Source organism: Mustela putorius, unplaced genomic scaffold (genome assembly GCF_011764305.1).
Source record: "Mustela putorius furo isolate JIRA1106 unplaced genomic scaffold, ASM1176430v1.1 tig00000228_pilon_pilon_pilon, whole genome shotgun sequence".
NCBI classification, from domain to species: Eukaryota; Metazoa; Chordata; class Mammalia; order Carnivora; family Mustelidae; genus Mustela; species Mustela putorius.
In genome coordinates, this window is record NW_025421322.1 from 21,938,008 (window position 1) to 21,950,705 (window position 12,698).

The 12,698-nt window shown below is 34.2% G+C and overlaps 1 protein-coding gene across 3 annotated transcripts in view; it reads right to left on the minus strand.

The window, feature by feature from the left end:
• TAF2 (TATA-box binding protein associated factor 2) overlaps positions 1–12,698 on the minus strand; it is a 91,312-nt gene that overhangs the window by 62,532 nt on the left and 16,082 nt on the right. For 2 of the 3 annotated variants that reach the window (XM_004743492.3, XM_004743493.3), the window contains exons 4-10: positions 10,674–10,792; positions 9,260–9,401; positions 7,809–8,040; positions 5,278–5,462; positions 3,699–3,812; positions 2,446–2,545; positions 778–863 (exon numbers count right to left, since the gene is read on the minus strand). In XM_004743492.3, coding sequence (XP_004743549.1) covers positions 778–863; positions 2,446–2,545; positions 3,699–3,812; positions 5,278–5,462; positions 7,809–8,040; positions 9,260–9,401; positions 10,674–10,792 — 978 coding nt within the window. Of the gene's footprint in view, positions 1–777; positions 864–2,445; positions 2,546–3,698; positions 3,813–5,277; positions 5,463–7,808; positions 8,041–9,259; positions 9,402–10,673; positions 10,793–12,698 lie in introns of those variants that run through there. The other variant, XM_045078075.1, reaches the window with a different exon arrangement.

Consider the following 12,698-nt stretch of genomic DNA (forward strand, 5'->3'; position numbering starts at 1 on the left):
TGGTGATAAGTGCAGGGTATTTCAAAATATCTGCTAACAATTATAACATGACAGGAAAAGATCTATGATTTCTACTGTTGACAAAGTCACAGATACACTGTCCGTTGCCTACATTCATAGTTAAGGAAAATATAAAATGTCAGCTAACAATGAGTGAAAATACAGAAAAACTTCCCCACCCATTTCAATCCACATTCCTTTAGGGACTCCATGGACACTAGAACAAACAAGACTGCCTGCCAGTACCATTATTTTGCTGTCAGTGGCTGTCTTCTTTACAGGGATTTGCTACACAACATAAGGAGAGAAAGGGAAAGAAAGAAGGTAGGCAGAGAGGGAGGGAAGTAAAAGGAAAGAAGGGAAAAAGCAAAGAGTAAGTAAGTGTTTGGGCAGGTGACCATTCAGACCAACAGGTATAGGTAGGATGTCCGGAACTTAAAAATAATTGGTGGTCCGTAAGCGAAATACTTGTTCCCATTATTTTTAAACCTTTCTAAGAACAGTATAATATACTAGCATCTGGAAATCAACATGGAAAAGAGTAAAGCCTTATATTTTTTGAGAGTCTTTAATGTTTAAATCCATTTGTAGCCATCACATGCAGTAAGAACAGTAAAGTAAGGAAAGAAGTAATGAGAGTATTATCACTATTTGTGGATTCAATATTACATACTATTATTTTGGTCTGTGTGGGCCTCAACACACATCCCAAGTAATCCTCAAAGACTGAACCCCTAATACAAGGTTTATAATACCACCTCTGAAAAACAAACATACTTATCCTTCTCTTTTCCTCCACCAAATATGGGATGTAGCAAAACTCCACCAGTTTTTAGTTCATATGCCACTATTTTGTCTAGCTCCTAAAAAAAATAAAAATAGGAGTCAGTGCAAATTTCTTTACGTATCAAATTTTAGAACTGAACTGTGATTTCTCATTTCCTGGAATCAAAATGTAAATTTCTTAAAATACGTTAAATGTATTTACAAAGTAGTTTATGTTCTTATAAACAAAGACTATACAGCCAGCTCAATAATAAAGCCAAAAGCCTTCTCTCCTTTGTGACTTCAGGGCTGGCCAGCAGCCTGCCAATTTTTCTTAATGGCTCTTCCCAACCTTCTCTGACCTGTGTTCCAAGTTCATTTATTCCTTCTTTGTATTTTGTTTCTGGTGGAGGATTTAGGCAAGTAAAAAGAAATGAAAATAAAATTATGTCAGGAATCTACCATTTTAAAACTTCTTCAATCTTCTCTAATAGGATACAGATCAAAGCAAAAAAGAAAGTTTAAGTGGAAAAAAAAAGACAACAGAACTGTGTTACAAACTCATGATTAGTTTAAATAATATGTAAGCTATATACAGAAGTGGTAAAAAATCATAGTGAAGTAGTTAAAAACCAGGTTTGAATTCTGGCTCTACTACTTACTAGCTGTGTAACTTTGACCGAGTAATTTAACCTCTCTTCGTTTCAGTTTCCTCATCTGTCAAATGGGAGTACTAACAAGCTACTTAGGAAAATTAATAGTTAATATTTGTAAAATGTTTATAGGAGTTCCCAAAACACTGTAAGTGCTATATGCTATTTTTGCTCTTCATTAATAGTTTTTGAAATGAAGAATGGACTCTTCCAGTTTAGATGTATAAATTCTTTTCTGATTTAGATGTGTTTGAAATCCTTTACAATTATCTTCCGGCTTACTTGAGTTTAGGTTGGGATGATGAAGATACATAAAATGAGAAAAGGGGAACATGGAGGGGTTTATTTCATAAAGATATTAAAGGTTGAAATTTTCCCACTTGAGAAGGAAGGAGTTAAGCACAAGATGAGTAAAATGTATATGCACGTGAACAGAAAGGGCTAGGCAAAATACACTTGATTTTTTTCTTTTTGGCCAAACCTTTAATGAATAGGAAAAGGACGTGACAATGACAGAGAGCATACATGCACTGAAGGGCTAGCTGGCACATAAGAACTTGTGATGTACAAGGCATCACGCACACTTCATGTATGATGTCTCATAGTCCCCATCTACTCTCCTTATAAAGATGACACTGAAAAAGATTAACCAAAGTCACAAAGTTTGTAAATGCTATGAGGCAGACTGAAAAGTAATCTGACTCCAGAAGCTAGGCTCTAAATCTAAACAAATCTAAGCAGCACAGAGTTATGTTACCAATAACTACAAGGAGCTTAGATATATCTAATGACTAATTTGACGTTGAAGGAGCCTAAATATTTCCTTGCTTATTAGCAAAAGAGTCTTTGGAAGTCAACGCTGACAATGGAATTAGCTAAAAGAGACCATTAGTCTTACTCTGTAAAGTGATTTTCATTTTGCTGGGAAAAATTAGGCACTTTCAAATGACAGTGCTTTACAATTATGGAAAGTAAAGGACAAGTGACTTGTTGACTTCTAAATGGGAATGGATCTGGCTGTTTTTACCTCTTTAATCCAATGGCGGTATTCATTAACACCGAAAGTTTTTTTCATCCAAAGTCCATAAATATAGCCAGAAATTCCCTTCAGTACCCATTCATCAGACCTATACAAAAAGTTGAAATATATTCTTTTAATCATAAAAACTCTTGATCATAAAAATTTTCAGGTAAGGCCAAAGAGGATAAGAGAACACAGAGCGTGTACTTTAATGCATTCTTTAAAAAAATGAAAAATAATTTAAAAAATGTATTAATAAAATATTTGGTTTAACCACTTCCTACCAGTAAGTTCTACTTACCCATCCATTACACCTTCCTCACATCTGCTTTCCAGTCTTATTTCAAGTAATGTCCCTACATTTGCACTGCTTCCCTCCTGGCCAACCCTGTCCATACCATCTGCCTCTAAGGAAATACTTGCCCAAAGCCAGGACTGTACTGCTCAATTTGTAAAGTTCACATTTGCCAATCCCATGCAAAATTATCAATGGGATTCTGAGATCGAAAGTTCAATTACTTATTTTTGGTTTTCCAAGAGGAAAGGGAATTAATACAATCCATTCATCTGTTCATTCATACACTTATCCATTCATTCATTCATTTTTTCAAACATTTTGCCTACCATGTTCCAGGCACTATTCTTCACTGAAACTATGTTATTCTGGAAAAAATTACAAATCAAAAGAACTTAACCTCTGCCAACAAAAAAGAAAAAGAAACCAACCAATATTCGTTTACCACATATAGCACAGAATGGTCAGAAAAATAAATTATAATCCTAAGGGAGTTTCATGTATTTCTTCAAATTCATCTCAAGTTAAAAAAAAAAAAAAAACCAAAAAAAAACCTATGTTCTTAGCTCTTACTTCTTTCAAGTATATTAGTACAAAGGTAAACACTAACAGGAAAATACCTACATCATTATCACTACTGTAGAAGACTGTTATTTTGCCTTATACATGATCTTGACCATTACCAGTTACATTGAACACTGACATTAGAATTCTAACCAGTTTTCTGCACATTCAAGGACTTATGTCTATAGTATTCATTTAGTTTTCTAATAAATTGTTGCTATCAAAATTCTTTTAAAAATTACAGAACTACCGTGCATTGATAGTCAAAAATTTGGAGTGAAATTTATACTCATTATTTTTCTCTAAATATACAGAGAGAAAAGAAAATACAGGAAAAGAAAACAAAATCAAACTTTCCCAATTCTTCATCTCAGTAGTTGTAAACTATGAAATTACTCACCAAGACATTCTGGATATGAAACACCCAAAAAACTGCTGTGCTAAGGACTGGGCTAAACACCTTCTAGTCAGAGGCGTCTCATCTATAATCATGGCACTATGTAACAGATTTGTGCTGGAATTTAAAAGAGACAGCTAATTATAACCAAGAAATAATTATTCAGTCAAAATAAAATAATCACACTTTTAAAATAACGGAATTCAAGTTCAACATGAAAGAGAAAAAACAGAACATTCTTCCAAAACTTTCACATCTTTTCAAAATTTAGGTGAATCCATAATCATAATTCACTTTTGCCTAAAACAAGGACTGTAATGTTTCCCATTGATTTCTGCGAAAAATCTAAGTATCTTTTTCTGGGGGAAGGGGAAATTATCATTAGCCTGAAACAGGTATGTTCATCAGAAACTGATCCTCCTATAAAGCACTCTTCTAATTTCAAAAACATTTTCCCAATAATAACTATTAATTTTTTTAAAGATTTTATTTATTTGTTTGAGAGACAGAGTGAGTGAGAGAGCACAAGCAGGGGCAGAGAAAGAAGGAAATGGAGACTCCCCTAATGAGCAGGGGGCCTGATTTGGGGCTCAATCCCAAAACCCTGGGATCACGATCTGAGCCAAAGGCAGACATTTCACCAACTGAGCCATCCAGCCCCCCCGCCTACCCCCGTTTTTAAAAAAGTAAGGTCTACACCCAGTGCAAGGCTTGAACTCACAACCTGAAGATCAAGAGTCATATGCTCTACCAAGTGAGCCAGGCAGGCACCCCTATTAATTTTTTGTGCTTCATTGTTTACTTTCAAATACACTGACCATTAAGATCTTTCTAACATACTCCAGAAAATACAGGGGCAATAATATTATTCTGCTTCTACAGATGAGAAAGTTTAGGCCCAGATAAGAGAAAATGATTGAACCTAAGGCATAAAATTTATAAATCTGCAACTTTCCGAGGAAGGAAAGTAAGTAAGGCAGGAGCAGAAAGAAAATAAATGAAGGGCGCCTTGGTGGCTCAGTCGTTAAGTGTCTGCCTTCGGCTCAGGTCATGATCCCAGGATGCTGGGATTCAGGTCCACATCGGGCTCCCTGTTTACTGGGAGGTCTACTTTTTCCTCTCCCACTTCCCCTGCTTGTGTTCTCTCTCTGTTAAATAAATAAATAAAATCTTTAAAAAAAAAGAAAACAAATGAAGTTTTCTCTCTTTTATAATTTGCAAAGAAATTTCCAACATCAGTAAATTTTTAAATGATGCTAGGAAAAAAAGCCCATTAGACATTTTATAAGCTATATAACTTATATGATTTTTTTAAATGCATAAGAAGAGACTAAAAAAAATCTGTAAAATATCACTATCAGTTACATCTGGATAAAAGTAACAGAAGTGTTTTGGGTCACGTGGAAATTTTCTTTTTTATGCTTTTCTACATTTTGAATTTTAAAAGCATTAGATTTTCTACAAAATGAATCCTATTTAAATGAAAGGGAAAATGTTTGAAACATATCTTAAAACTGATCACAAAATAACCTGTCTTCATAACATTGCCCTCATTTGGGCATTGCAAATCTTAAATACCAACCTAAAAATGCTCATGGAAGCATAAGCAGCCACTTCAACATAAGCCTCATCAATGAATACAGTCTTAAAACAGGAGTATGGGTATCGACATGTAAGAATTTCTTCATAAAATTCAAAAACTTCATGAAGATATGATGTAGTATGTTTAAGCAATGGAAGAAGTTGAGGTAAACAAAAATGAGTAACCTGAAAATAAAAAGCAGGAAAGTTCATTTAAAGACAATGTTACCTTTAGTATTTTAAATTCCCTAAATGTCTCAATTTTAAGGAAAACTTCATTCATATAAATCCTTTTAACAAACTCATGGCAATGAGGGAAAATGCTAGTGTGCAATCAGTGATTACTTTTACTGATTATGTTTATAAAATATTCACTGTACTCAGAAATTAAATTCACGATGAATTTTAAGTCTGTGAAATGCTTAGATACACTGAAAATACAACTTTGGTTCAAAATTAAAATGCCCTTTGCATAATAAGCATACAAAAGAAGAAAGATTTAAATTTCTAAGGCTTATTACAAATCCACCTTCGATTCATAAATATCTCACCTAGTGACTAGGTCCACCTTGGACACAGCCACTCAAGTATAACATATCATCTCACCCCATATCATGATTCTGTGCCAAATAAATGGCATCAACAATGACAGAGATCACTCTGTTTAGAATGACCTACTAAGGTGTCATGTAGAGATTAAATCTGAGCTAATCTTTTTGAACTGGAAAAAGTTTGATAGGAATGAAGAGGTAAAGACGACATTCTCAAACAAAGTCAAAGATAGAAAAAAATATGGTATGGTTAGGAAAATCTAAGTACCTATATCAAATATAATAAAGAAACAGGAGGGCGCCTGGGTGGCTCAGTGGTTTAAGCCTCTGCCTTCAGCTCAGGTCATGGTCTCAGGGTCCTGGGATCGAGCCCCACATCAGGCTCTCTGTTCAGCGGGGAGCCTGCTTCCCCCTCTCTTTCTGCCTGCTGCTGTGTCTACTTGTGATCTCTCTCTATCAAATAAATAAATAAAAATCTTAAAAAAAAAAAAAAGAAAAGAAACAGTAAAGTAATGGAGAAAAAAGCTAGAAAGGAAAATTAGGGACAAATTCTACAAGATCCTGAAAGCCATACTAAAGAATTCTGATTGTTGCAGGATTGTGGAGACAAGGAAAGTTTTAATGTATGATAAAAATTATTCTTCTAACAGTGTTAGAACAGATTAGACACTAACATACATGAGTGATGAGGATCTATGTACGATTAATGGTCAAGGGCCCAAGGTGCATTATAATTAGCACTCTTCTAGGTATACAAACAAAACCCAAAATACTATTCACCAAAAAAAGATTCTCTTTTAGAAAGACCTACGTGACAGCAAATCCGATAATGCATTAAAAACTATTTATTTGAGACAGAGAAAGACTAAGTGGGCTCTAAGTATTCAAGAAAAATACTTCTTAACGATCATTTACCTTTCTCCCATCCAATGGCCTGGGAGTGGGAAAAAAATTCTTCTGAAACACAAAGTAGGTACTAACCAAATATTGATTTTACAGCTAACCATTTACCAAAGATAATAAAATTCTCTGCCAATCTTATCAGCGAATATACTTTTAAGAGTCATTGTCAAGCCAGTAAAAGCAAAACCATTCATAAAATATCCTGAATATTTTCCACAAGTGACTTTATAAATCTTGTGAATTTCAGGAAAGCAAATATAAGAACATACTGAGGAGCTTACTGACAGTCTAAACCTAACTGCCCTCCATCTTGCTAGCATAACAGAAAGAAATACTATTGAGACATATAGTCATCGTGTATCTTAGCTTTATACTAAGAAATAAAAATCTAAAATTGAAAATGTTATGGACCGAGAGTAAATAAAAAGAGATTCATTCAAATGTTACTTTAAACAGGTACAGAAGTAGAGAGGGTCAATAACCAATACATCACTTCCTGAACACCAGAAGTCTCACCCTTAGGGAGGCCTAAAAGGGCTAACTGGTCCGCCAATTAATATACCTTTTATAGCAAGATATGGGATGGAAGAAAACTGCAAGAAGCCTTCATGAGTGTGCTGAATAGAATTCTAAACTCAGCTTCAGCCTGCTCTTTCTTCCTCTGTAGCTGCTTAAGTGAGAACAAATCTTCTTCTTTAATTTTAAAATTGCAGGATTTCAGATTCCAGAGATGGGACCATAACATTCATAAACATAAGCCAAACAAAAAGGTGACACTAATACAAACTAGTTACATAAATCAACTCCTATTCTAATCAAGGTACACTTGAAACTCATTTGGAACTCTAAGCTCTCTGTTGAAAAAAAAATCTAAAACTTTAATACACCAACATTTTAAAAGGAATTCATTCAAGCATTCACATCAGTTAATATATGAGATAAGGAATCCTTTTTCTCTCTAGTAATATTCTGGATAATTAGAAAGAAGAGTTGGGAAAAAACTCAGTATTTCTTTATATCCTTCCCTTTATCAGGGTGAAAGGCTGGGAGGAGAAAGGAACAAGAAGCTATGACTTACCTCATGCATATACGGATCTACAAGTATTTCAAAAGGTCCAATGGCCAAAGAGATATTTGATGCAGCTGTTGGAATGGTAAGCATGTAATGGAAGGTCTTCTTCCTCATATCATGGGTATACACTGTCTCCACCAAATCTCCATTAGAAACAGCCACCATTGCGGCATCTACTGTAAATTCTAATTTCCATGTACATAATTCAGAGTATGAATCAACACATGGGAACCAAAATCTAGAAAAAAATATCAACAGCATAAAAAAAATAGTGCAAGTATATTCCCTCCCCCTTATAAGCTATTCTAACATTTATAGAATAGGTACAAAATGGTCTTCAGCTATTTGCCTACTGCTTTTTACTGTGTAACTTGAAAGAATCTGATTAAAGACAGAAAATTTGCGCCAAATATTATTTGGCAATATCAAGAAAATATATCATATGATACTGCCAGTTCAAACGCTTCAAAAAGAGATAAGGAGTTCTTAGCTTTGAATCTTTAAATTAAAAAATTATTTTCACTTGCATATTCACAATAGTTTTTATGTAGTATTCATTTCCGGAAACTAAGAAAGCTTATAATAAAGTCTAAAAAAACACAATATTCAGAATCTGAATAAGTTAGAAAACTGTTTTTGCAGAACATGATGCACTGTATTAATTCAAATGGTGTTAGTAAAGCCAGCCATTAAATTTCTATACCACCTTCTATCAAGGTCAGGTTTTACTGTCAGGGTCTGTACCTAATATTGCAACACAAAAAAGTATAAGACATCATCCTTGGCTTGAAGGAGTTAATAATCTGAGGATTACTAAAAATCTGAAGAGACTATGCATACTATAATATTTCAATAACATACAGTGAGCTATTGAACTCTGGGAAGGAACTATAAGTATACATAACAATGAAGGTAAATCTCACTACCATTGTGTTGAAAAAAACCCAGATATAAGAGCATAATGCATAACTGCCATCTATATAAAGTTCAAAAACAGATAATTAAGCTGTGGTATTTTAGAAATAAAAACAACGGTTAACCTTGGGCAGGAGGACATCAGGTGAGCAAGTAATAAATGGAAATAGGTAGGAGGGACGATTCTACAATGCTATCATGTTCTTTTTCTTGATGTGAGATTACATAGGTTTGTTCACTTGTGAAATTCACTGAACTTCTTTTTACTTACAATTTGTATAATTTTCTGTATGATATTTTACGTCAGTATAAAGTTAAAAAATAAAAAGTTGAAGTGATTTTAGAAGCCTCGTTTTTGAGAGGCAAAGAGAAAACGTAAGACAGGACTAAAAATGAATGACTAGTCGAACAAGACTCAGAAGACGTAAATTTGAGGATCAAGCTCACACTTCTCATTTTACACGAAACACATGTATTGCACATACACAGAAAAAAATGCAACTGGAAAATGAAATTAACTGAAATATATAAAAATAATCTACCTTGTGGAATTTTGATACCCACAAGAGAAAACATGAGCACCTCTCTCTGCCATACTTCCCTCAACACTGGGTACCACAAAATGGAGACCTCCTTTTGGCTGATCCAAAGAAAAATTGATGTGTATCTTTAGGACCTTTAATTCTGCAACAAATAAATATATATATATACATTGATACATAAATACATAATTAAGTAACAGTGGTCTATATAATAAGGGCAAAGACTTACACTAAACATAAAGTGGGAATCAAAGCTCAATTTTAAATGAAAAAGCTACACTACTTACCCTCGTTTAGGCTCTCACCTTCTCTCCACCTACACGAACTCAACAGCCTGCCTCCATTGATGTCCTTCCTTCCACTCAATTCCACTCACTGCTAGCTGTGTTCTCCCAAAATATGGCTCAGGTCATGCAAGAACCCCCTCCCAACATTTCTGACAATGTTATACTGCCTCAAGAAAACAGTTCAAAACTAGATTCAGTGCAAAACTTGAAAAATAAAAACTTAAAAAGCCTCCCAGACTTTAGTTGACTTCGGGGAATAGAAGTAAAGGATGAGTGGGAAAAGCTACCTGAGGATTTACATAATGCATTATTTATTATGTTACCTTTGATTTCTACATAACAAATACATGTTGCTTTCATAAGATTAAAAGGGGTTTCTTAAAATTTCCTTTAAAACCCTATACTCATATGGACTATCTCCAATCCCTGAACATGAAATTATAGCCTTCTATGACTGTCCCCTAAATTGGGCAACTCCCCTTAAGAAAAATGCCCCCCCCCAAAACACACCAACTATTTAAAAAAAAAAGCAAAACCAAAACAAAAAGTTTTTTTACTTCCTTATCTTGGTTATAGGTTAAATAAAGGTAGGTGAGTTATATATAGTAAATATAATGGCTGTGATTTTATACAAGAGAATATGAAGGTTTAGAAATAATAAGACAGAGTGTGCTCATAAGTGCAGAACACAGAACCCTATGTTCTAGCACTGATTCGACTACTAATTAGTGACCTTCAATAGGTCACTTACTGTCTGGACTTCAGATTACTCTTCTGTAAAAGGAAGGAACTGAACCAGGTGATTTTTTAGGATTCTTCCTGCTATGACATGTTGTAACTCTAAACCACTTTGACACTGCATGGGTTCTCAACTCTTGGCAAACTGTCCCAACCATCCAATTTTTTAAAATAATTTCCACTTTAAAAACAACAGTGAATGGGTTTTGTCACAGCCCTTAATTGCTACTTTCCTCCAGTGATCCTTAAGAAAAAAAAAAGAGCTTCCAACTTCTGTACATTTCAACTTATTAATCTACAACTATGACATCATTAATTTTCATAGACATTTTCAGTCACTGAGCCTAACATGATTCTACTGTCCAGTCAATATATTTTTGGTATTTTACCATCAACGTGTTTCCATAACTCTGATGGAACCTTAATGCAAAGTTCTCCATTTCCTGCATCGGGATCCACAGCACTAACTGCGGCTGCATAAGCATTGGAAAAATAATTTAGATTTCTCCTGGAAGAGACAAAAAAAGAGCCTGTTTTACTAATAAGCCAAACATCTCACCAACTATTTTCTTAAATATTTGATAGCATTTGTTAAGTATTGTATCATTTTATGTAACCTATGAGAATATTTTTTAGCCAAGTAACTATTACTCAACCCATCATGACAAAACCTATTAAATAATAAATATGTCATATTTAATCTACTTGCCAATGCTATGGTATTATTATGATTATCACATCCTTCATTAATTTTGGAAGGCCAAAGCCATTATACCTTCCTGAAAGAAGTGAAAAGAATATATGTAGAATTATTATTAATTAATAATTAATGAATAAATAAATATTCTTGATCATGCTGGCAAAAATTTCAATGGATTCACAAGCTCTACGATCTGACAGAAATTAAGAAATTAAGATGTTTTAAACAGGTTAGGATGAGTATCAAGTCTTCAAAATATAATACTTACCATCACTCACCAGTGCCTGACAATATAAGCTTAAGGAAGGAGGGAAACTTTGGCTGCTTCACTGTTTTATCTCCTATATGCCAGGGGGCTACTCTATCAATATTTGTTCAATAGTTACTTGGCTTTATTTCTCATTAAATGAAAACAACATAGAGAAGTCTTATGGAAATATTAAAACACTGTTCCCATCCAATTTTCCAATTTTATTTCACTAAAAACAATATATGTATGTGTATAATTCACTAAATACACACACAGCGCACACACATAAATACACACCCATAGAGATCTCCTTCCATTTACAATGGGTTTATGTCCTAATAAACCCATCATAAATTGAAAATATTCTAAGTTGAAATACATTGAATACACCTAACCTACCAAAATATCAAAGCTTCACCTAGCTTACCACAAACATGTTCAGTACACTTTCATTAACATACCACTGGGCCAAATCATCTAACACAAAGCCTATTTTTTAATGAAGTGTTGAACATCTCAGGTAATTTATTGAGTACTATATTCAAAGTGACAAACAGAGCGGCTGTATGGATGAAGAATGGTTCTAAGTATATAGATTGCTTAGCCTTGTGATCACATGGCTGGCTGGGAGCTATGGCTCACCGCACAGCAACACACAGGTACCACATACTGCTAACCTAGGAAAGTAATCAAAATTCAAAGTATGGTTTCTACTAATTGCGTATCACCACCTCTGCACTATCATAAAGCTGAAAAATCTTTAAGTCAAACCGTCCTAAGCTGGGGACCATCTATACACCTATTACATTTTCTCACTGAAATCGGTTAAAGGAATACGGACAAAATGGATAAAAGAAAAAAGACAAGGAATGATGTAACAAGAAAATGAGATGAAAGACAACCCCATGAGTCATATTCTTGTTGTGCACCTTTAGACTTATCCTTTGGCCACTAGACGAATCCAGAAAGTAAAGTTAGTTACATTTCACTAGCTTAATAAAATTTTAACTAGTTAAAAGGCAAGATTTATAGACTATACAGAGTGATTATAGGAAAAATTAAATGGGAAAAGCCATTAAAAAAAATTAAAGTTATAAACTCCGAAACTGTCAGAAGTCATTCCTCTCCCGCTTTCATCCTCTATTATCTAGGAAGTACTAACTATGTACTTTAGTTAGTACATAAAGCTTTTAACAACTACACTACATAACGTTTTGGAAGCACTTAATCAGACTTCTCAATAATTTTAACTATTCCGGGACACCTGCATGGCTCAGTTGGTTAATCGTCTGCCTTTTGCTCAGGTCATGATCCCAGGATCCTGGGATCGAGTCCTACATCAGGATCCTTGCTCAGTGAGGAGCCTGCTTCTTCTTCTCCCTGCGGCTCTCTCACTTGTGCCCTTGCTCGATCTTCAAAAAAAAAGTAATAATTTTAACTATTTCTTCCTGTCAGATAAATGTG